Source organism: Poecile atricapillus, chromosome 2 (genome assembly GCF_030490865.1).
Source record: "Poecile atricapillus isolate bPoeAtr1 chromosome 2, bPoeAtr1.hap1, whole genome shotgun sequence".
Lineage (NCBI taxonomy): Eukaryota > Metazoa > Chordata > Aves > Passeriformes > Paridae > Poecile > Poecile atricapillus.
Genome location: NC_081250.1, coordinates 23,611,710 through 23,637,630, shown reverse-complemented (window position 1 = coordinate 23,637,630; position 25,921 = coordinate 23,611,710). Strand labels below are relative to the sequence as shown.

At 36.7% G+C, this 25,921-nt stretch overlaps 1 protein-coding gene across 2 annotated transcripts; it reads left to right on the top strand.

The window, feature by feature from the left end:
- Window positions 1–168: 168 nt before the first annotated feature.
- Window positions 169–25,649, top strand: PEX1 (peroxisomal biogenesis factor 1). Of its 2 annotated transcripts, none has more exons than XM_058833123.1 (24): window positions 169–329; window positions 1,906–2,049; window positions 3,988–4,071; window positions 4,315–4,429; window positions 4,519–5,291; window positions 6,644–6,763; window positions 8,904–9,027; window positions 9,284–9,393; window positions 10,685–10,785; window positions 11,589–11,721; window positions 12,369–12,465; window positions 13,532–13,702; window positions 14,956–15,110; window positions 16,343–16,532; window positions 16,737–16,903; window positions 17,686–17,820; window positions 18,412–18,476; window positions 19,304–19,446; window positions 19,524–19,627; window positions 20,583–20,759; window positions 22,293–22,523; window positions 24,017–24,214; window positions 24,551–24,681; window positions 25,372–25,649. In XM_058833123.1, the coding sequence occupies exons 1-24, from the start codon at window positions 213–215 to the stop codon at window positions 25,454–25,456; spliced, it is 3,870 nt and encodes a 1,289-aa protein (XP_058689106.1). In that variant the 5' UTR covers window positions 169–212; the 3' UTR covers window positions 25,457–25,649. The 2 variants fall into 2 exon arrangements, with proteins under 2 accessions (XP_058689106.1, XP_058689105.1); XM_058833122.1 differs by having other exon boundaries at window positions 16,734–16,903.
- Window positions 25,650–25,921: the final 272 nt, after the last annotated feature.

The following is a 25,921-nucleotide window of genomic DNA, read 5'->3' as shown; positions in this document are numbered from 1 at the left end:
GCTCCCCCCGTGAGGCGGGGAGTAGGAGCCGCGGTCCGCAGAGAAGCAGCCAATCAGAGACGGGCAGCTGGGAAATGCCGCGCCCGCATTGGCTGGCAGTGGGTTGGACCATTGCGCCGGGGGTGGCAGGGAGTAGCACCCCCCGCGCCCGTCCCGAGTAGGCGGGTCCGTGCCCGGGCGGAGCGGGCGCGCCGGGCCCGGTGGCCGCGGCCATGTGGGGCTGTGGCGACTCCGGTGGAGCCGCTGCCGCCACCGTTGTTCTGAGCGGGACCCGCGACTGCTTCCTGCACCTGCCGCCCGCGCTGGCCTCGCTCCTCCGCCTGCAGCAGGTACCGGGGCGGCGCTGCTCGGGGCCCGGGCGCAGGGACGCCTCTCAGGCAGGCAGGGAGGATTACGTGAGCGCACCCCCCCCTCCCCCCGCATCCTGTTGCCATAGCGATACAGAGCCCTCCCTTCCCTCACGACTCAGCCTTCCCAGCAGCCGCGACCCTTCACAGGGAAACATTGGGGAGCCTCTCCTCCCCTCGCTTCACGTGTGGTCCAGTATCGTCATCCATTCCTAATAAAACGCTGGAATTTTTCTTCCCCAGCGTGGTCTGGCAGCGTCTCTCTCAACACTTCCTTTTTCATACCAGATTTCCCCGTAACCTGCTGTCATTAAGCGAATAATAGGTAAAGGTTTAACTCGGTTAGGAGAAGAGGCGATAAATCCATGCAGAATCCTCATTCTTGGTGTACACAAATAAAACGTGTCACTACAGAAAGGCACTCCCGTCATGCAGAGCCCTGCTGAGGACGCGGCCTCAGCTGCAGGGAGTGCACCTTGCACTGTAAATAACCTTTCACACGTGGAAACAGGAGGAGAGACACTGTGTGCCTCTTGTGCCATGAGCACAGAACTAAGAGTGGCAGCAGAACAGGGTGGAAAATGGCAGGAATGAGCCGAGAAAGATGCGAGCAAAGCTCAGGAGTCCTGGCACAGCCCCATGGGCCGCGCAGGCCTCCCTCGGTGTGGGTAACCTCCTGATTTCTCAAGGCCAAAAAGGGCATTTCACAACAGGAAAACAACGTAGGCTTGCAAAAACCTGCTCCTTCGTCTTTATGGTAGTAGAAGGAGGTTAGTAGAATTGGAAGAAATGCAGTATTAAATGTGAGCTTCATTTCAGCTGCAGTTTCTGAGTGTTTTACGCATCTGCTGGCAAGGGAGAGGAAATAGGAGTGCAGTTGCTTTGAAATCTCATAGTGTCATTCTAAACATTGTTTGTCACGGTGGACTCTTGCTTTTGCTTAACCTGAGTTGCTAAATGAAAAGATAGAATCTCAGAAAACTTGATAGAAATAGTGTCTTAAATACATCTCATGAATAAAAATACTAAAAAAAGGGATAAATGGAAACAAAAGCTAAATCCAATTGCAAAAGATGTTAGATAAGTTCTTCAATTTGACATCAAAATACCTGGGTAGTTCTGAAACAGATTGATGAAATCATTTTGGTCTGAGTTAATGGGATTTTTGACTTATTTTAAATATGTCATGGAAGCACACTTGGAGACCATGTAAATGGTATTATTTTTGTGAAATCAAAATATTTGCTTATTTCTTTTCCTCATTTGTGAAATATGAATGTGCAGTTACATATTTCTGTAAAATATTTATTGATACCTTATCATGCAGAAGAAAATAAATGAATTTTCTGACTTAAAAATAGTCATAAAAATAGAAAGGTGTTTAAGAACTTAAACCAGCGCACACTTCTGTGTTGAGAGTTGTGCAAACAAGGTGTAAAATCCAGATAATATGTTTAATTCCTTTGATCTCTCTAATCAAATATGTTTTAGGTTGTCTAATAGTCATCTTACTTAGCTGGTTTTATATTAATTTATTTTCTTTCTTTGAAACTCATAGGGTCAAGCTGTGAAAGTATCCTGTGGTCATCAGTCAGTATTTTTGAGCTGGATGGAAACCAGGCATCGAGATCACCGGGGTGAAAATACTGCAGAGATTAACAGACATTTGGCAGAGAAACTTGGCATCACAGATGGAGAACAGGTTTGAAATTCTATCTTTGTTTTCTATTCAAATAAAGAGTATGGAAGATAAGTGAAAAGGTAATACTTCATGAGTTAGCTGTGACCTTGTTTCGTGTATTTAAACAGTTTTTTCATTTACATCTGCTCATGAGAAAAGTTAACTGTCATTAAATGTCTTGGACATGGAAACCATTAACATTAAACCATTAACAATTGCCTAAACAATGTTAGGATAGGCTTTTGGGTGGGTCTTTGCAGGGCTGGAACAACTATCTTCAGTGGCATTAATTTTAAGAAAATACACTTGTAAGCAAATGAAAAATTTGGAATGGGAATATTTTGCTTGGAGTTTCTATTGTTTTAAAGTAGCTGTTGGCTTTCTGCATATTCTTGTTTAACTTACTTGGGGTTTAAATTTTCATCCCTTTTTTCACCCCATCACCATTTGTCCCTTTCTCTTTGAATATTTGTATTCATCTCTTATGAATATCTATCTATCTATCTATCTATCTATCTATCTATCTATCTATCTATCTATCTATCTATCTATCTACCTATCTACTTCTTGTACATTAACCTCTTACTCTTGAACACTTTTTTAAACTTCTCATAAATGACTCTTTCATTGAGCAGAAGTTAGAGATGCCCAAGAGGCAGACAGTTTTCTGACACAGGACTACTAAAACCTCAAAATCAAAGGATTTTTTTTCTATTAATAGGTAGACATTTAAAGGAACAAAAATACAAAAGTACTGCTTTACACAAGCAGTGTTCTTGTACAATATATTCCTATTTACCTGTTCTCTTATGTACAGAATTTTGTTCAACAAAGTAGAAGACCTCAAAGGAGCTGTGTATTATCTTACTTTGTTTACTTTTTTGTTTGTTTGTTTACTTTTTAAACATATTTTCTCTAGAAATAATGTGTCTGTTTGCAGAAATTTCTGGTTTAGTAGCTGAGCAGCCAGGCATCTACCCTTTTCAGTTCTAGCAATTAATAACCTTCAACAGGAAAACAATTGACAAAAGAAACCTAGGAAAACCTCACACAGCTGTGGCCTGGGAATAATCATCTGTACAATCGAATAAATACATGATTAATTAGGTAGTTTCACCATCATTTTGGATTCAGGAGTTACATGCTTTCTGTGTTTCATAATAGAATGATCTTCTATTTGCTGTGGGGGAAAAGATATTCCTCTCAATTATTGCTTCAAACTAAGGACATAGAGGATTTCAAAACTGATTGTTACTTTAGTTAAAGGCAACGTAACACAATTCTCTCAGAGGACAGCTAACTAGTTTTATCTCAGGAAAAAAAATTAATGATGTTTCTTTGAAAATTAATTGCAAGATGTTGTTTGCAAATTGTTGGTTTCTTTTGTCAAATGAAACCTTTGGCAAAAACTGACTTTTGAAGTCTGTATTTAATGCATTCTGAAAGACCTAAGCCACAACAGCTTTTACCACTCCTCTTGATTCACATGTTATTAAAACTGTTCTGTGGAGGTAGGGCTGCTTCCTATGAAACCATTCATTAAGGAGCTGGGCTTGCTTTTCTATTGTACTTTTGCTTTATTTTTCAGCTGGTTCTAAGTTTATGCACAAGTAAATGAATTTTTCAACTTTCTAAAATCCTGGGGATTTAAAAATAAAGATTAAAAAATGGAAAGATGGTTATGTGATCAAAGTGTATTAAAAATTTATTATTTCTTATCACCTGATACAACTCCTGATGCTTTTAATACTCATTGCTTATTGACGTCCCCAAGCCTAATGGGATCCATTTCCCATACATTGAGCATTCATCTGCTTATGAATTACATAGTGTCATTAGGATGGTGTGTTCCAAGTAGCAAAAACATGAAATGAAGATCAATTTTCTAGTTGGAATAACGATGGAGCTTTTATATATTTAAAAATAAGGAGTTAAGTATTTTGCTGTTACTTTTGCCAGGTGTTTCTTGAACCCTGTTCCCATGTGTCCTCCTGTCAGCAAGTAGAAGTGGAACCACTCACAGCAGATGATTGGGAAATTCTGGTAATAAAACCCCTTCCATTGTTCATGTTCTTGTCTTACAGATGACAGAGATTCTGACTCTGCATTTTTTTGCACGATGCCCCATTCTTTTCAGCCTTTAAGAAAATACTAAATGTGACAGAGTTTAGTTGTATTTTATATTTCAAATGGTGTATTTGTAAGAGACATACAGTTTTTCTTTCTTTAAACAAATGTTAAAAACATATGCAGTATTTAATTTATGATGGTATCACATTTCCCCAGGAACTGCACGCTTCCTCCCTTGAAAGACATCTTCTTGACCAGATTCGAGTGGTGTTTCCAAGAGCCATCTTTCCTGTCTGGGTTGAGCAGCACACCCACGTTTACATCAGAATTGGTAAGCAGTACTCAAGGCTCTCGAGGCACCTCTAGTAAGCTGCTTTGCAGGGGTAGATGCATTCATTGGCATCCTTTGCTCATATTTAGGTACACTTGTGCCAGCAGCCCCATATGGGAGATTAGAGCCATGCACGGAGCTTCTGATATGTCCCAAAACACACGGACCTGAGGAGACTATCACCAGCACACCTGCCACAGAAAGTGACATCTTGCTCAAAAGTTTTGTGAAAAATAACATGGAACAAGAAGAAACATTAAAGGATCCTTTTGCAAAACAACCTTACTTAAAGTCTGGAGTCCTCGAACAGAGTAAGGCTGATGCAAACATGACATTTGGCTCAAGTGTTCTTCCAAATATATGGAATTTCATAGGGAACATTTTCTCTAATACATCCGAGCAGAGACATAAGACTTCGTGTGATAATAATGAAATGAGCACCTTCAAAGACAAGCTGCTGAACTTAATTCACATGGATTCCATTTTTAGAGTATGTCAGTCCCAGCCTCCCAGCGTACAGAATGTTTCCACCACTCACGAATTTCTGAAATGCAATGCTGTTCACATTTTTCCATGGAATTTAGAATATATTGATTTGGATCCAAATCCTGTAGTATCTTACGGGAAAATTAATGAGCTGCTTTCCCCAAGAGAGCGTCATCAAGAAGCGAAACAAAATCTGCCACTTGAAAAGCAAAATCATTTCATTAGTACACAAGAAAAAAATCCTTCTAATTCTAACACTGGCCAAGCATCCAGTGAGGGATCTGTTGTTCAGATCGTTTGGAATGGATTTGAAGACCTAAAGAGTGTCATAGAGTATGGCCACGATGGGGGAGCCCTGCATGCTGGAAGAGTTTGGGTCAGTTTGAGCACACTATATTTTGGGCTTATTATTTTATAATATTTTCTATTGGATAGTTGTGAACTGACTACTTAATGTGCGTTTTTTGGGCTGTAGACTTTGTTTAGTTTAGACTGTAGAGTTTACTTAAACCAAATACTGTTTGCTAGAGCTGTGCTTTGTACTCATTCTGGACTACATTCCTTACCATCCTCCTCCAAGATGTACAGTGTAACTCTGTGTTTCTTCATGCTTAGCTTTTTTACACCAAATGAGGAAGATGTTCCAGCGTTTCTGAAGGGAATATATGCTTTCTTTACAATCTGTGGGTAGCCATTGTATTAATGAGAAAAGTATTTATTTGCATACTTTCAGTACTGCATAATAAGACTCTTCATCAGTTAATTCTTTAAAACATGCCTTGACCTAGGGGTCATCAAACAGTAAGTAATGGGATGGCATATCCTAATGAGTCCTTTTATACACTCTTTAAAAAATACATCTTGAAGATTAATATCAAATAACCAGCTTGTATAATTTAAACTGTTCTATTTTCATCTGCCATTTTGCCAGGTGGCACAAGTCTGGGTATGGGGATGCTGGTGTTTCAGCTAGTTCTGATAGAAATACTGCCTGATTATATTGTTTCTTTCCTGGAACCATGTGTGATCAACAAAAACAAACAAAATGTGCTCCAAATCACCATTTAACTTTTTTAATGTAATACATTTCTCACCATTTACTCACTGCTGTGTTAAGAATGAGAGCAAGAGCCTGCAGTGGTCTTTCCCATGAAATCTTTTGACAGAAGTAACAATTTTCCAAATGCCAACAATCATAAAGTCTCTCACAGTTAAGAAATATTGATGAGATGTTTTCAAATTAGTGTAAGCTTTAAAATAACACAGATTGAAAAGGAGTTTCATTAAAAGGTCAAATTGACTAATATGATGTAGGGAGACTGGATTTTCTGTCTCTCTGTTGCAGATGTGATTAATTCTGGTCTCTGTAATGGTCTCTGCTTGCCCATGTAAAATTAATTTTAATCAGCAAATGAAATTAAATTGTTGTTTTTCTCCTATACTAAGAACATTCTTGCAGTGTTCTAAGGATTTCTTCTACTTCTTTGAGCTTTTGAGTTTACTGAGTTAGTAGAAGATCAGCTGTAGTGAGCACTTTCATAAAAAGGATAAAAGGTAACTAGAAGTGTGCATGTAAGAGTAAGATTTGGATATCACTGTCAATGTTACTCTTTCTTAATTCTCTTCAGGTTCCATTAGTGATGAAGAAACAGATGTAGTATTATATATGCAATTTATAACTGGTTTACTTTCTAATACTTTTTTTTTCTTTTATTTTAAATATTTCAGATTGCAGATGGTCTGAGAAAAAAACTACATATCGAAATACATTCAACGGTCCGAATTAAGTCAGTTGAATCTATTCCTAAAATTCCTGTATCTCTTACATTGCAACCCAAACAGAACTTAGTGAGTTGATATTACTGGTCACATGCTTGTTCATATATTGGGAAGCTGAAAATGTTGCTCTGGTCAAATTTGGGGAGAGGGGGGGAGGGGGAAGGAGGGTATTGTGTTTGTTTGTTGTAATTGGTTAGATGATGATCTGGAGGTTGTCTATTGTTGACTACAGAAATAATTCCAGAGAATTTTTTTGGGGTGTAATTTCTTGGTTTTTTATTTTGACTATATAAATTTAAGTTAATTGGTTGCTGTGATCTACTTAAACAGAGCTTTTCTAGTATTTTTATTTTGATCACTGTACTGTAAACATCAAGCCATTAAATTCTGGGTTGCTCTTGGTAGATAACTCCAGATAGTTACACTGCTAATTGTAACAATTTTCTATTTAAAGGAGCTGGTAGATACCACAGAGGATGGAGAAAATTGAACTTCTGAATTTTGACTTGCTGTTTTCCTGAAGCTGCTAAAGGATATTTAGGATATTTAGGATAACGCACTTTTAACTCAGCACATTTAAAATCATAGGGTTTTCCATTATTCTCAAATTTTGACAATTTCTGATGTCTTTCTTGTTAAAAAGGATGTTGACGTGAAGGAGACATGGCATTGGTAGGGAAAATACACATTTTTTGTTAAATTTGGTCTCAAGCATAAAAAAATCACTGTCAAAAGAGCAACAATAATCAATAATAATTTTGCATCAAACCTTCATTTGAAGTACATTCATATGGGCTCAAACCTAGCAAATATTAAGCGCATGCCTTTAAACCTACAAAAGAAACACAAAAGAGAAAAAGAGTCATGGGGTTAAGAAGTAAATATCCAGTATAAGTCTTCTGGGAGAAGACATGCTTAATTTTTTCCAACACTGCAATGCCCAGACAATTATAGTGAAAGTATCATCACTTCTATGTGCTGTTTAGTGTTTTGCTTTCTTTTTTATTTTCCTCATGGATAATACTTAATTTTTTAAGTTGTATCATTGAGTCCCTCAGTTTTCCTATAAGGGAGACATGTTCTGAGTGAGTATGTGTGACAGTAGGAACATACTTAGTACCAGTTCTCAGAGTCCATCCAGTGTATCTCTGGAATTATGTATTTCTTCATAACTTGTGTGATGCTGGCCTGATTATTTCCCCTGTTAGCTCCCCCTCAAAGTTTTAAATGCAGCACTTGCCATCATAGCAAGGCTTAGGCAGGTTTGTTCTTCATCCCCAATATTTTAACTTGGTTTCTTACCTACAGAAGAACTGCATTTTTTTTTATTTTGGAGATAAAAGGATTATTATTATGATCCTTGTGGGTCCTTTCCAACTCAGAAAATTCTGTGATAGTCTGGCATTAGTCTACTAAAATAATAAAAAAAGAAGTTATGTGTGCTCTTACGTATTATAAATACAGATTTCTCCTTTTCCTTTCTAATTCAGTTAAAGGATTTTTTAGTTCTTGGAAAGAAAACAGACAAATGCAGAAAGAATTGTTAGAGTAACTTTCATTTTCCTTTCTGAACACTGCATCCAGCGTCTTCACTGATTCCCCTTTTTCTACATGGGAATTAGGCATCTGTGAGTAGGAACTTAGCTAAGAGATATGGGATCTGGACTCAATTTATTTTCCTATTCCAGTTATCTAGGTGATCTGGGATAAGTTGCTTCATCTCTGCCTGCCTGTTGAAGGTTGTTGGTGATGCCCCTGAACTGGATATGCCCAGGGTTCTTTTTATAGGAAAAGGGTATACAAGGAAGAGAGGGGTGTAGTGAGCACCTGAAATAAATCTCAGGTCAATATCAGTACATACTTTTAAACCCAGGGTCTGAGCAGTGCCTTTGGATCTGGGAAGGCAGATAAGTAAAATATAAACAGAAGCTTTTCCTTGCCCTCAGATCAGTGTTCTAAGGGAAAAATCTTTAGAGGTGGTCTAATACTCAGCTGTGTCCATAGCAGGGGCTGCACAGATGCTCTCCCTAGAGCAGCTGATAGAAATGGTGTTTGTTGGCAAAATGCTGTTTTCCAAATGAATAAATCTCTTACATTAAATCTTCCATCTCTCTGCTGCCATAAGAGAAAAAAATGTCATGCACAGGAAGAAAACATTTTTATTTATGAACTTCTGGTTTTCTTTACCTTCTTCCTTTTTCCTGTTTAGCATAAAGATATACATGAAGATGCTGTTAAATGTGCGTTCAGTTCTTGGCTGCAGGATTGCACTACTGATGATCATCCATGGATAATGACAAGCACAGACTGTGTACATCTGTCTGTTAAAGAAGGCAAGGATAATACTGTCCTGTCTACTATGGAATTTACTTAGCCAGTATGCCAATTAATTTCTGTATACACCTTTTAACATAACTGATACCTCTTCACACTGAAAGTGTAAGCTTGAGTTACTCTTTAATAATGATTAACCTTTTTATTCTTTCATTTTGGATTATATTGTAGTATTATTCTAATCTGTCTTATCTTGTGAGGAATGAAAACTGAATTTATTTGGAGTTCTAGTAGTTGTTCATTGTGTTTTTACAGGAATGGAGGAGTTTGTCCTCAGTGCAGTGCATCCTGTGCACATTGAAGAAAATAAGTCTGAGAATATTTTTATGCTGAGTCCCAGTTTGCTGCAAAAGACAAATATACAAGTAAATATCACATAGTATCAGGTATCAAGTAATTTAAATTGTTATATTTGTTTAAAATATATTGCATTTTGTATATATTTTAGTTTCACTTTTAAAGTAAATAATAGCAGTCTGTTCATTAATTTATATCCAAATCCTTTATGTAATTTTGTAGCTTGAGGACCTGTTGAAATTCAAGGCATGCCATGCTTTTCACTGAGTGTCACAGAGTCATCAAACTCTCAGAAAAATCAGTTAGAAGAGAGGAAAGTCAGTACTGTCCAAGTTTGAACATCCTTATTTGTATATTTACCATCCTTATACTTAGTTCTCTCCCTTGGTACTAAACCACGTCTCAGTATATCTGGCAGGAACAGTAGCTTGTTCTGGCAAAGATGAGACATATTCCTCATTTGAACCTACCACACTCACCCTGCCTTTTTCTAATATAATTTCTGTGCCTTGTTTATTCCATATTTCATTTCTCAGGAGAATAAGTATGTCTATTTAATACTAGAATTACTGCTTCCATTAGAAATTCTGGTTGATCCGCTGCCTGTTACTTCAGGGTTATGATTATTGGAGTGTGATAGTGGGGTTTTTTTTCATTTTTGAACATACAGTGAAGTTTGGTGGAGAATTAAAGGTGTTTTTTGGCTGTTTAGAATAGAACTTGGCTACAAAATTTAGAATTGCTGTTAAAAAAATAATCAAATGAGCCTTCTTTTACTAGTGGTAAAGTATAAGAAGGCGTCTAGAAATTGTTCAAGTGACTGGAACTAAGATGAAAGAGCAAAATGCATTTCTTAATAGTTGTGTCAACATCTCCTACAAGCCTGTTCTTACTTGTGAACCTCTGCAACCCCTGTTTGTTTGCCCAGCTTTCCATACTAGCTAGTTCAGCATACTAGCTAGTGAACAGGATGAAAAAATTCATGCCAGATGTTTTGTGAAGTTACTTTTCACCCAGACTCCTGATCAGTTTCACTGTTCTGCCTCTTGAGCTCTCCTGCTAGCAGGAGGCACAGGAGAAGGAATAAACTGCAGGTAGGGGAAGGCATAGCGGGCTGCACGGTCTGTTATAAACAGCACTTGCCCCAGAATCTAATCTTACATTATTAAATTACTGTCAACAGTAAGTTGTATTTTGGATGTAGTTGTATCTCTTCCATTTCACCAATGAACCTTTTTTAAAGCACAGCAAAGCATATATGATGCAGTGCTGTCTTTGCACAATTACATAACCTGATCACTCCATAGCCTTTTTCTATAGTTATATTTCATCTGAAGTCTTAACTCTCCTTTGTTGTAGGTTCTTTTACATCCTGTAAGTAGAAAAGCTGATGATGACAACCAACCACCTATGACTGATGGAGACAAGAACCTTCCATACCACAAACTAAGTGATTTAGGGTGAGACATTTTCATAGAAAAAACATGAAGGGAGGGAATGGGAATGAGAATTAGAAGAAAAATAACATTGGTGGAAATGCAGACTTTTTGGAAGGTATGCCAGCTCTAAGCAAAACTGTGCATCTTTTGGCTTGTGTCAGGTTCAGACTTTATCCTAGTTTATGCAGATGGTTAGTTTTGTCCTTGAATGGTCTTACTGCAGTGAATAGGAAACTTCATGTGTCTAAAGGTACTCATATACTGAAAGTTTCACCATGTCTGCCAGTAGGATAGTAGGTCTCAGAACTGAGACTGCCTCAGCCTGGAAACTCAGAATTGAGCTTTAGAAGAAATACTGATAGTTCAGCCATTTCTGCTGTTCTAAGTAGAACAGACTTCTACATAGCAGCAAAGGACAGTTGGGTGATTTTAGCTGGGTTGTTCAAATGAAACAAAATTTATAAGTTGCAGCCTGCCAATCCATATTCCCCAGTAACTTTATCTATTTACTTGTTCAACTAAGGTTCTCAAAGAACTGTAGTTCCTAGAAGTTTTGTCACAGTCATCAGCTGAGGAGAGAAATGCAGAGTGCTGTGGTCTTAAGTCCAAGGGAAAGCAGCGGTACTGTGTAGCAAATGTGAAGGGATGGGGCAGAGGAGACATGAGCGGCTTGGAGTGTTGTGATAGTGTGCTGTCAGTGCTGGGAAAGGCAGCTGAGAATACAGTCTGTCAGCATTCTAACTTCCCCATAGTGCAAGCTTTACTGCTTACAGAGTGTGCACTGATAGTACCCTAGGCCATTTAATGTTTCCTTTCCCCTCCAGAGGAGTGGACAAATTAGGAAAATCTTGTTTTGAACACATAAGCCACAGTCTTCTGGGGCGTCCTTTATCTCAAAAGCTGGCTGCTAATGCTGTGGGACTGCGAAGTGGAGGGGTGCTTCTCACAGGAGGAAAGGTACTCACTTCTGCTTTCACCTGCAAACCCTTGCACATTATTTTCCATAGTTACAAACTGGTTGATGTTAGTTTTCATTGGTACTATGCACATTCCAAAGAATAAAGAACAAGCTGAAAAAAAGAGCAGTTAATTGAACAGAGATAAATCAGTAAAATATTATCACACACACAGAGACACATTTTGAAGATAACCAATGCCATTTCAATAGGAGATTAATCTACTTTTTGTTTATATTATAATAAGCACCTCTTGTCTTTGAAGTATTTAAATGAAAATAAGCATATCTTTTCTCTTGTGTTCTAACATAAAATTTGGAGTTGATACTGTTATTTTCCTGTTGCCTCTTAGAGTGATCCATTTAATACTATATGTCACCATATGAACCTAGTAGATGTCTTAACATTGAACTCAATGGAATCAGAACACTGTACTAGATGTATCCACTCTGAATTTACTGTTTTTTTCACTCTAAAGCTTTGGTCCCTGCCAGGTGATGCAGATGCAGAATACATACATAGTTTTACTGAGGAATAAACCCAGTGTGTGTACAGCTTCCCCAGCTTGTTGCCTGGTGCATACTGTGACAAAAACACAGAAACACATTGGCTCTGTCAATTTACTTTAGCTCACATTTATTTTTGTAGGGAAGTGGAAAGTCAACATTAGCAAAGGCCATCTGCAAAGAAGCTTTCACTGAACTGGATGCTCATATAGAAATAATTGATTGTAAAGCTTTAAGAGGTATGATAATAGTTCCTTTTAATCTTGAATGCTTGCTGTACAATAAAGAGGCACAGTTATGAAGTCACTATATTTGGTCTGAATAATTTTTCTAGCATTTTTGCTGTTTTTGCAAGGATGTTTGATGCCCGACAATTAGTATCTTCAATAGTCTGATGAAAATACAGCTACTGTAAGTTTATTTCATACTTTTAACAGTTTCTGTCCCACATACCACCACCAATTCAAACCATTCTTGCCATGCTAATTTCTAATTGTTACAGAATAGGAAGAAGTTGCAAAAATTGAACCGTGTGTTTTTTCAGTTATGTTAACTGGAACAAATGTTTTGTTAACAAACCATAAGTGTTAAAGAATATGTGCATTCAGTGAAAGGATAACACAGGCACCAAAGAAGGATCGAATGACCAACTGAAACCTGATTTATAGTGTATTTGGCAATAGGCATCTAACACTCATGATTATAGATAATGAGATGACTCTTTAGTCTTTGTGAGTTCAAAATAATGATTTTGCACAAAGCCAGAAGAGCACAAAGGAGGCATTTTTCTGCTCTTGCATTTCACTGGCTTCTCTAAATAGTCTTGCTGTTACAAGAGCAGAAAATACTCAACTGTTTTCTTACGGAGCCCTTCTATTTCCTCACTATATTTTTGCTTAAACCACTGCTTAAACTGGAGCTCCTTGCACCAGAGAAAAGGGGAAAGATTGGTAATGAGCTAGGTCCTTTGCTCTGGAAAATTCTTCCAATTGCAGGATTCTTTAGTAGCTACTTTAGAATGTGGCTCATATTTCTCTGGTTTTAACTGTCTGGAAATTAGACTTGTCGGCTTCTATAGTGGTTAGTAAAAGATTATTAATCTCATTTTAGAACATGTGGAACCTTCTAGTACTTTTTTGATTGAAGATCTGAACTCTTTTCTTTAGTGATTTTTGACTCTGGTTTAATCTTGGTATCTGGATTTATAGATGTGAAGTCAAAATAGACAAAACATTATGAGCAAGATGCACTCAGTCTGATTTCTTTCCTGATATTTTGTGTCATTCTAATAGTATTTTGTTTTAGGAAAAAGATTAGTAAACATAAGGAAACATGTGGAAGAAGCTTTTTTAGAGGCAGCATGGAGACAACCATCCATTCTTCTAATGGATGATCTTGATCACATTGTTGGAGTACCTTCTACACCAGAGCATGAGAACAGCCCTGAAACTGTTCAAAGCAATAGACTTGCTTATGGTAATACTGTTCTGCCTTTGCGACTTAGAATTTCTTACACCTGAGTGGTACTGTCCTACCTGAACAATTCTGTCTGTATCATTTTTGCCTCTGGACCATGTGATATTCAGGCAGAGACTCACAAATTATGGTATGTAGGCCTTTGTGGACCCCTAGCTGAATCAAAATAATGCACTCTGGATCCAATGTGCGTCCACCACTGCTGCTGCTTGGTAGTGCCTCTTGTCAGTACCACTGCCAGTGTTTGAGGCTTCTCCATTCTTTTTTAAGTTACTCATACATTCAAATATGTTGCAATTCATTACGAACTGCAGATGAATCTAGATAAATCTTTAACTCATAATTACTAATAAATTGATTTTTTGTTTTCCATAATTAATATTTATAATTACAGTGATACATCAATTTGATATTTACTGATGTTGAGAACCATCTTCTTTTAGATGAGTACCAACTTTTCTATCATCCTGCTTGGTATACATTGTAGAACTTCTGTTTTGTTTTACAATGTAACAATCCAAAACTGTTAAAAATAAGATGATCAGTTGTAGTTTGTAATCCTGTATATGGTTCCTTTTTATTCCTGAAAGTCTAGACAGTGCTGAATTGCAAATTACATCTAAATTACCAATGGTGATACAGCCATAGCAAAAAATGCCTTCCATTTCTTAGCTCAGTTTGAAGGAGTTAGCATAATTTTTACTGAAATACTTTTGAAATTCAGAAAAATCTTACTATAGTTTCTTCCTAAAAAAAATGTGCTAAGTTACATGCAGAATTGTTTGGTTTTCTATTGCTTTTACTTAAAGTATAATGCATACAACTGAGCTTTAGAGTTTTAAAGATTTTTTTCCTTGAAGATCTACCTTGCATCCTTAATTTTTTTTTACTTTTATATGTTATCTTTCTCCTGGAGTGCTTATTTTCTAGGCTTAAGATCTGTTTTTTTTCCTATAACCTTTTATTTTTTGTTTGCATGGAGGGAGTAATAGCACACAAAAGTAGATATCATCAGTGATGTTACAAAATCAGTTTTAAAAAGCACTTCTGCTGGGATTTTCTTAATGGAATGTGCTGCCCTGGAGAGAATCACTATACCTTTTTTTTTCCTAGTTTAAAAAAACAACTGTAAACATGGGAATAAAAATAACATGTTACAAAGCCGTTATATTTTGTGTGCACTAATGCTGCTCTCTGGGTTAGGGTTATTTTTGTTCTTTTGCAATTCATGCAGCAATATCTTCTGTGTTTAGTTTTGAAAGATCTGATGAAAGAAGTTATTTCCATGGGGAGTTTGATTGCATTAATTGCTACAAGTCAGTCTGAGCATTCCCTTCATCCTTCCCTGGTTTCAGCACAAGGAACTCATGTATTTCAGTGCTTCAAATGTATTCGAACTCCAGATCAGGTAAATGCAAATAAAAATGGTTAAAATGTTGTTTGCCTTCCCAGCAGCCTCAAATATGATGCTGTAACAGCTGAAAAAATAATAGGTTACATTTGAAGATGAGAAAAAAATCCGGAAATCTTTAGAGTTCTTTTGTCATACTTAAGTACCACAGAACTTATATCTGTCATTATAAAGTTAAAAAAAAATATAAAAGTAATCCAGTGAAAACTCACAGTTGGCCTCACTCTTGAGTGGAAAGAGAAGGGTGTATTCAGAGGACATTTCAGTTCAACGTAAGTCAGTTGTCTACCACAGGTGAGATATGCATGTCTCCTTGTTATCTCTAAGGGGATGCTGAAGGAGCAGCTTTGTAGAACATATAAGTCATCAAGGTAGAGAAATGAAATCAAACGTGTGTTTTTTCACAGTTCAGTGAAATAAGTGTGTCCCTAGAACATATATTTAAAAATGTTATTAAAATTAAATGTCAATTTTATAAGACAGTTTTAGATTTTTTTTCCATATTAATACTGTCCCTCTACTTTTGAACATAGTCCAGTTTGAAAAGGAATGAATAGAGAGAAGAATGAACAGTATTAACTTTGATGCAGGAGAAAGCAAATACTTTGAAACCCTTGTACCTTGATGACTCATTTCTATTTAACATGAGTTGTTCCTGTGTCTTCAGTCACAAGCCAGCAAATAAAAGCCACTGAGGAGGGGCTGCTGTCCTAGATGCAGTTTAACTTTCTCCCACTTCCTGCAAGTCTGCTTTTGTTGTTTTTAATACTAATACTAAAATAAGGATGAGATATCACTGGAAAGGTCAAGGTCTCCAAAGATACCAAATTATTTGAAGTGTTTTTATCCAGCGCAATATATTGCATCTCAAACGTATTCTCTGCTCATACTGACAGAATGAAATATGTCTTTTTTCCTGTGAAACAGAAAAAATAGATGTAAAACAGTAGAATCTGGGGAGGGAGGGATGTTTCGTTATTAATGTTGAATTTAAAGTAACTGGTGAGGTGAATATTTAAAGTTATAAAACTTGTGAATTTCTTGAAGTGCACCTGAAGAACTAGCATTTGTTTATATTGCTTAGGTTTTGTTATTTAAAGGGTTGGTGTTATGCAAATATTTAGGGAAATTTTAGTAAGTCATACCTATTTACTCTCTGAATTCCTGAACTCCATATAAATAGTAAACTCAACACACACTTGAATTTGACTTAAAATTCTGTTTTTCAGAACCAAAGATGTGAAATACTGCATTCCATAATAAAGAAAAAACTGAATTCTGATCCAAAGGACTTCTCTGATCTTGACCTCCAGTGTATTGCAAAGGAAACAGAAGGTTTTGTTGCTAGAGATTTTACTATGCTGGTTGATCGTGCCATTCATACCTGTGCTTCTAACCAGAATGCATCAGATGATGGTGGTATGTTGACAACAAAATCTCTTATTTCATAGTCTTACTTCTGTTATCCAGTTATCCACAACTGGTGGTTTAATACAGAAAGAAACCCCCAGATTTTATATTTTATGTTTAAAATATCTTTAATTGTTACATATGGTAAGGAGTTTGTTACTGGCAGTCTGTGTCGTTGGGTTTTTTTCAGGATTTTTTTTTTTTTTTTAGCAGATTTGAACCTGTCAACTGTGGATTTTCAAAGGGCTCTAAAGGATTTTACTCCATTAGCTCTGAGAAATGTCAATCTTCATAAACCTAAAGACCTTGGCTGGGACAGGATTGGTGGCTTAAAAGATGTGAAGCAAATGCTCAGGGATACCATCATGTTACCTGCAAAGGTACTAAGTTCCTTTAAATTAGTTATTTGAATTTTGTACATAATATTAGTAGGGAAGAATTATTCTTTTAAGGTTTGGAAAGTGTTGGATAGAAAGATGACAGGCATGATTTTCTAGCTTTCCAATCTTCAACTGTTTTCAGCTACTGGAAAACACTTTCTCCTTCTCTCTTCCAAATACAAAAGGCAATGGCTCAGCTTTACTACAGAGCAAGTGTTTCTCTACAGTATTTGAGTATTGCCACACTCGTTTGCAGGGCTTCTGATTAGGCTCTGTAAAGAAAACATTTCCAGCTGTTTTCTGCAGTGCTTTTGCTAGAGGAGTATATTCTCTCAGATGAATGACAATCCATCTATCTCACTTTATTTTACTTTGGCCTTTCTGCCTTGCTTAAAACTTGAATGTTGAGGTGAGCCATTGAGCATTGACTCTTCAAAGAAATGACTGAATGATGTATTTGATCATATCATTCAGTGATTAAAATAGGAATTTAGAACTACCAGTATGGAGAATATAAAGCTCTAGTCCATCCCTATTCTGGTCTGTTTCCTCTTGGTAGAAAATCCCACTTGTTTGTATTTTAGGTGCCTGTGAAACCTGGGAATCTAGTTCAGCCCCAGGTAAACTAAAAACAGTCCATATGAGCTGTTGGGATAATACTGGGGATATAATAAATTAGATGTATTCTGTTTCGACAGAAATCATCACTAGTCAGTGAAGTTACAGTGCATTACAGAATACTTGCTTATTTTAGAATATATCACATTGAAACTCTTTTCCAGTATCCAGAATTATTTGCAAGCCTGCCCATACGACAAAGATCAGGAGTTTTGCTGTATGGAGCACCTGGAACAGGAAAAACATTGTTGGCAGGAGTGGTTGCGAGAGAGAGTGGAATGAATTTCATCAGCATTAAGGTAGCAAGAGTTTAAGCTTAATTGATTCATTGAATTAACTATATGAAATAACTTTACATAATACCTGAAACCATGTGCTTGTGAGGGCAAAATACTAAAGTAAGAAACTCACATGTAAAATTTTGCTTGTCTCTCTCTGGATATCCCTCTGGACATCTGATTTCTGGAACTTCTTAGTACTGAGATTTTTTTTTTTGTATGCTTATTCATTAGGCAGAATTATAAAATTTAATTAGGTGTTCTTACTTTCTCATTTTTTTGTAAAAAGACACCATTTTTTATTCCACTGGACAAGGAAATTGACCAATATATTTTAAACATTTTTAAAATACAGTGCAAACCTTTGCATTGAGATAATGTAACACATGTTCAGTTATGGTACAAAAATGGAAATGATTACTTTTAAACAAGTTGGAATGCTTGAAAAACTCTTCTGGGTTATCTAGACCCCTTGGCTCTTCTGTTCAGAGATGAAACTGTCTTGGTTACAAGAAAATTCAGTCTAGTATACAAAATATATGCTGATGTTGAATTACACATTAAAACTAAGAAACATGTTATGAGTACTGTCTTCTGATTATATCTTTTTAGGGACCAGAGCTGCTCAGCAAATACATTGGAGCAAGTGAACAAGCAGTTCGAGATATATTTAACAGGTGTGTTTTGTAAAGATCTGTGATGTTATCAATAAATTTCACTGATTGAAGCACAAATAAATAATTTTGTTGTCTGAGGAGAGACATGGCATCAGATCATAAAAACTGATTATCTGAAATAATCAGTTGTGCTGAACCAGATGGGTGTATCTTGGCAGGTTCAACCTGGCCATCATTGTTAAAGAACTGCACATTTTGGCTCCAATGAGGAATTTGCTTTTGAAGCTGAATTCCCAGTTCTCTCCAGCTACAGTGCATTGGTTCACATCATAGAACTATCTTGGAAAACACATCCTGAATTCTTTTCAGATGATTCCAAAAACAGTTGACTGTACTCCAAGTAGTAATGCACACTCAATACCCAGGGTCATATTAAACTTGGTACTGAAGTCCTCAATGCCAGTAGTTCTTTTTTTGCAAGTCTGCTGCTACTGGCCTTCAGTGCTCAATATTGCCAACATATCCTACACACCTTTGCTTCTCAACTTACCATGTAGGCAGTCTTTTTGTTAGCTGTCTGTCAGCCAAGAACTCATCTGCAGTGATTGGATTTTACAGCTTTCATGTATATTAATATGACAGTTGAGCACTTAGAAATGATAAAGTGAGTGCAAAGTATGTCCTAAAAATGAGCCGTGATTCTATTGCAGTCGTTTTCAGAACCTCTTAAATTCTACAGAAAGCAGATTTTCTGTTCTGTCATTAAATACAACTGTTCTCTGAAGCAAAAAGCAATTACTTTCAATATTTCTAAGCAATTATACCTGTGAATGAAACTTAAACAGAAAAATAAGTATTGTTTTTTGGGGTTTTTTTTTCCCTTTTAGAGCTCAGGCAGCTAAGCCTTGTATTGTTTTCTTTGATGAGTTTGATTCTATTGCTCCTCGCCGAGGTCACGACAACACAGGAGTTACTGACCGAGTGGTTAACCAGCTGTTGACTCAGTTAGATGGTGTGGAAGGCCTGCAAGGTACCAATTTACCTGTGTGCTCCTTTTTATGTAGAAGTTTGGCAGATGTTAATGGCATTTTTCTTCACTTTCCTAAGGAGTTTATGTGCTAGCTGCTACCAGTCGCCCAGATTTGATTGACCCTGCTTTGTTAAGGCCAGGTCGACTGGATAAATGCCTGTACTGTCCACCTCCTGATCAGGTGAGGAAACAATTAATTTCACATGAGAGGCAAGGAAAAAACCAGACTAAAGAGTTTTATTCTCCTTTTCTTCATATGTAGTGGCATTTCAAACTTGAAAATAGTGGACTTGATTTCCCAGCTCCAGTTATATCCAGGATAATTTCACTGATTTTAATGTCAATGTGTTGACGTAAAACTGGAGAATGAAAAGGCTGTTTACCACAGTCTTCTGGATCAAATCGTATTCTGTGGATCTAGCTGATTCAAAAGAAAAAAATCTAAAACGCAGGGAACTAGTCTGCAGAAAGAAACTGGATGCAATGTAGTATGTATAATGTTCTCCATCTTTCTTCAAAGTATGAGTTCAGTGGATTTGCCGTTTGCTTAAGCCATAGCCCGTCCTTCGTGTTTCTACAGTGTGTGTCCTGGATTACCCATTTTATGAGAAAACATTAGCACTGCTTATTTTCAGATTAGTTCACACATTTAACAAATACCACCATATCATTTCATTCCGAAACACATATGATGATCCTGTGCCTTAAAAACATAGATGTACTCTCTCTTTTCTTTTTTTTCTTTTTTTTCTTTTTTTTTCTTTCTTTTTTTTTTTTCCCTATTTTAAACGTCTGGTTTAGAGTAAGATTATTCAGGTAAACAGAAGCATTTAACTTCCATCATACTTTTCTTTACAAAGGGATATATGAGGAGCAGAGCTCACCTTCATATTTTTATGTGTTTCATATATAAAAATCCCAGATACTGGCTCAGTATATTAGAGAAATATATTCTCTGTATAATACATTTGGTTAGGGTAGTATCGTTCTAGTATTAGGGCAGTATCTTCTTGAAAAAAGATCCTTCCTTCCTCAGAGAGGAAGTGCCTGGTGACAGGGCCAAACCACCATCTAGCACTCAGGGCAAGGAAAATAATAGGTTGTTTTACTGACATTTTTTTTTCCCTTTTTTCCAGAACTCACGCTATGAAATCTTAAAAGCTCTCAGTCATTCCCTGTCCTTGGCAAGTGATGTGGACTTTCAGGATTTGGCATCAAAAACAGAACAGTTCACAGGGGCTGACCTAAAAGCTTTATTATACAATGCCCAATTAGAAGCAATCCATACTAATTTAAATTTAGGTTTAACACAGGTAAATAAAACTGGTATAGAAAAAGTCTTTCCTATTTATTTTTATGTTGATATGTTTGAAAGAGTTAATTGTATAAATCCTTAGTTTTTTAGCAAAATTATGTTTTCTTATATTTTTATACAGAGGATTAACATTTTAAAATGTTTGTAGAAAAATACAATAATAATTGGTTTAAATACTTCTTAAACATCAGGTTTTTCTCATTTAATGATAGATATTTATTGTTAAATAGATATATGTAAGCCCAAATGTGTTTATCACAGTTGTGAGGAATAACTAACAGATTGACTGGAGGGATCCCACACTGAATTTCTTAGGAGCAGATAGCAGATTCAGTTTTGAGATGACAGATTTTTGGATGATGGAGGAAACAAAAAATTGGTGGGGTTTGGGGAATTGTTTCAGTAGATTGGGTATGAGTGAAGTCAGGAGAGAAGTGGCAATACCTGAAATGGCCAGCTCTGCCTCATCTTCCAGGCACCAGCTAGTACTTGAACTTCCCAAGTACAGGATTCTACCCTTGGTTTGTACCCCTCATGTTACTGACAGATCCTTCCTCTTTTAGCCTCTGTTCAGCCACCTCTCTTCGTATTTTTAATGCCTGAACTCTGGTTCTAGCTGGAAGGGAGCTGCCATGGCTTCCACTACTCGGTGGCCAAAGGGAAGGGTTGGGTCAGGGGTGCAAAATGAAGGAGACCCTCTTGAATTCTTTTTGCCCCAGCTGTTACCAAGAAATTGCGCTCTAAGGACGTGACTCTTAGTATTGAGAGGGATTTCCAGCATGTCTTCCCTAACACTGCCTTCACTTGTAACATCAGTAAGTAGTTGATTGATACCTCATGATGATCCATCATAGAGATTGTTGTCTGAAGCAGTGGTCTCCAGAGTGGTATGCACCCACCCCAGAGAGAGCACAAGGCAGTCCATTGATGTGATGGAAGAAAATATCAGAACTTCAGTGGTACATGTATATAATTTACAATATCCATATGCTTGGTAGAGTGCGCTCAGAAATTTTTGACTGATAGAGGTGTAAAGAGGTTTGCAGACACCAGTCTAAAGCAGCAATTCTGATTTCCACATCAGCATTTAAAGTGTAGTGGCTATGACTTAAAACGAGTACAGCAGTTAGGCACTATAAAAGTAGACTCACTTCAGCCTCCTAGAGCATTTTGAACAAAGTACTAATTTGCTTGGTGGGTAAAGTTGAGACAGAAGTGGTACAGTTCTACAACACAACACATACGTGAACTTTCCCAATACTTGCTATTAGTGAAAGTGTGAGGGAGTGGAAGCAACAAAACCTTAAAATTATCTACTGAAATTTTTCTAGCATGAAGACAGAAAGTTCTTAAACGTATTAAATTTTCTTAACAAAATATTTGAAAATACACTCCTAGAGAAAGACAGATTACTACTGGAATCAAATGTAAATTGATACTCTCATTTGCACTGTATATCAAATCCTTTCTTGTATTTCTAATTGTAGTTTGTTACAAGTTAACTCTAGTAATGTTCTGTTCTTTGTTACAGGATTTTGGATCTAGTTCTGATAGTGACTTCAGTCTCTCTTCCATGGTTTTTCTTAACCACAGCAGTGGCTCAGATGATTCAGCAATAGATGGAGAAGCAGGGCTAGAGCACTCTCTTATTTCTTTAGACATGTCTGACTTGCTTCCTGAAGATCCAAGATCCAACATGTATCGCCTTTATTTTGGAAGCTCTTATGAATCAGAGCTGGGAAATGGAACTCCTTCAGAGCTGGTAAATTATTCACTTAATGTTTTGAATTTTCTAAATATTATTAGTTGAGAAGCAGAAATAAACATGTAATTTTCCTGGTTCAGTTTAAAAATACAGTTATGTCTCCTTTGACCTTCAGACTGTCTTCAGATTATGCTGAGTAGTCCACAGTCAGGAAGGGGATGGAAGGATGTGATCTGAGAAAATAAAATACGGACTTCTCTGCAATCTTGCAGGAGTTTAAAATCAAAATCCCAGAATACTGCTTAATACTTTATAATTAAGCAAATTGCATTCATATTAGATTTTACCCTCTGGTCAAAAGGCTTGTTCCCTTCCAAAGTTCAACACTAAAACAGTACTTGACTTTTTGGTGATTGGTTGGTTTGTTGTTTTTTCTTTAACTTAGTTTTATTACTAAAGAGTGACAACCCAGCTTTCAAGAATTAAGTCTCAAGAATCAGTGAACCTTCCTCAATTCCCAATAAAATGTGCATTAATAGAATAATCAGACTTTCAAAATGGAATTTTGAAAAAGGACAGAACTAAACCTTAAGTTCCATCATTGTCTTTAAGAAGAAGAATTCCTGATGCATCATGTTGCACAGAAAGCAGCCTGTTCTCTGGCCAGTTTGCAGGTAGGGATGTGCAGGTTGGCTGCCCAGCACCTGCACAGTGGTCAGCTGATCTCTCTTGGCTGGCAGGTTAGCAGAACAGGGTATGCTGCCTCTGAGCTCCTTACAGTGAACACATGAATTCAGAATTTGTGTGTGATCTGTGGGAAACTAATTTTCAAAATTAATTTCAATCTGTTGTAGAACTGTTACTACAAGTAGTAATCAAAGTTCTTAGACTCTTGTTTTCAAAACTGGTTTGCATTGATTCTTAAAGCCAAAAATAACTTTGACATTAGAGATGTAACTACTGACTGCTAAGGTGCTTTGGTATATTTTATCTTGCATTATGGGCGATAGTGTTTGATTAATCTAACTTCAAAGACTTAGTTTTCCTCTGACTATGAAAATTCTTCAGCAAGGATTCTACGAGGACTTTGATCTCTTAAAGCTGTTGAATTGGAAAGGTGCTTACTTATCAAGTACACAGAGAATTTGGAGGTGATGAACATTTAAGTTCCAAAGCTAACTACATAAACTTATCTGGATTTCAGAACTGATTCAGTTCCACTGATCAGAACCACTGATTTTTCTAAGTAATTAAAGCAATGGACTTAGGAGACCTTTATTCTTTTTTAGATGGGCCATTACAAAAATACTTACATATTTTCCAGACATGAAACACTTGATTTTCTAATTTGGCCTTTTGCCCAAACACTTTGGCATATTAACTTAAAACTTTCTGTTCCAAAAATTGCATATGTAATATATTGTAAAGAGGAAGTACTCTCTTAGCCAGTGGAGACAAGCTTATATTGAATTGTAGGCTAATTCCTAATGATGGAGTTGTTCCTTTGCATCCATAATGATTTAATGTGTTTCCTCTTGTGATCAATTTAGAGTTCTCTGTGTTTGTCTGGTCCAAACTCCATAACTTACGACCTTACCAGCATCTCTCAGAGAGATGTTGCATCCTCACAACCTGCAATGCTTAGAGAAGCTTCTCAAGAAGGATCCCTGGAGAGCCAGGAGCAGCAAGCAGAGCACCCGAGGACAGAAATCAATGCAAGCAAGGCAAATTACAGAAGCAAGAATGGAGTATGGCACTTTCTAAAATTATTATTTAGTCTTAACACTTCTCTGTTGTTTTCCCACACTTATTGGTATTTCAGTAAATAATTTCTGCAATAATATTAAATACTATGTAACAAAAGATAAATGAAACTTAGTTTGATGAAAATAAGCCAGATGTTAGCATTTATATAATTCATCAGTTGTTTCTGTTATTTATTAATATGGAAGGGGGAAAGTTGTGGCTGTATTTTTAATACATGTGTCTGTACATTTGATGGGGAGGTTCCATAGTTAATTTTACTGATGGCACTGTGTTTCTGTAGAAACTTTTCATTGTCTCTTCATGGCTCTCTTTTCAAGGAGGACAGCACCTTTAATCAATCAATGCTTCCCAAGACCACTTTAACTATTACCCAGTCTCATCTGATGACTGCTCTTCAGGATATGAGACCATCCATTAGTCAGGATGACTGGAAGCATTTCGCTGAACTGTAAGTATTTTTTTTTGTAATTTTGAATTCAGTGGAGATGTGGTCTTACCACATTTCTTATACATCAGAAACAAAATGATTTTAATTAAATGTGGGGATGGGCAGCAGATAGCTGATAGATTTTGACAGCAGTTTTTAAAGAAATATTAAGTTACATAGTGGGAAACTGTTTTACCAATGAATTGTCTTATTCATGTAGGACCTAGAAATAACAGACCAGAACCTCCATAACAGACCAGTATGTTAAGACCTATAACAGTACAAAGAGGCTCTTTAAGTTCTAGGTCCTTCCTGCTTCCACTTAGTAGCTCCTTGTATTTTCAAAATGCTGGAGTTTGGCCCTTTATAGTGATCTTAGTGGTCTTCATAGCTGCTGTGTTTGGGAAAGGCAATATTCTGTAGAGGTATAAACATACTGAAAAGGAGAATGTGTCTTGAGAATGAGATCAAAATGCTGGCAAAAAAATAAAGGAAGCAGGGCAGAGAGCTCTCTGAGTTAGGTTTATGGGTGATAACTCCTCCAGGTCCCCAGGTCTGAGGAGATGGGCACTCTTCATTTTCAAAAACATTTACTTAAACATTTGGAGTTCTGTGCTGCATTAATATGCATCTGAAGAGGCAGACACAAAAGCCTCTTCAGATTAAAATTTTGTAAGAATTTGCTAATGTCTTTTTTTTTTTTATTTCCAGGTATGATAATTTTCAGAATCCCAAGAAGAGGAAAGTACAGATTGGTGCAACATTCAGACCAGGACAAAAAATTACTCTAGCTTAGTAACTTGTATTTGCTTGTAATTGCTGAACTGTAACTGGAAATTACTGATATGAGGAAATCAGATTATTTATATTCATATGGATTTATTAATTCAGCAGTGAAGATAAGTTTCTTTTAAACTTACATGCTGTAAAATTATGTCACATTTTATTTTGAAGAAAATTGTCCTCCTTTAGATTGATATTAAATTTTTTGAGAGAACATTGGTTACGTTCTGTCCAGTTGTTTATCATATAAACTTTTAAATTTTGGGTTTTAACAATTTACTTGCCAAAATCCAACAATGATTTCCTGTCCCTGCTTACTCCCTTGCAACAAATAGACTGTAATATTAATGGGGGATATGTTTTTAAAATACTCTGTAAAGCTATTCTCTAATGGCCTTTGGAGGGCTTAGAGGAGTGTGGTACTTCATATGTATATTCTCAGACAATTAGACTAATACTTCCAGAATATACTTTTCCA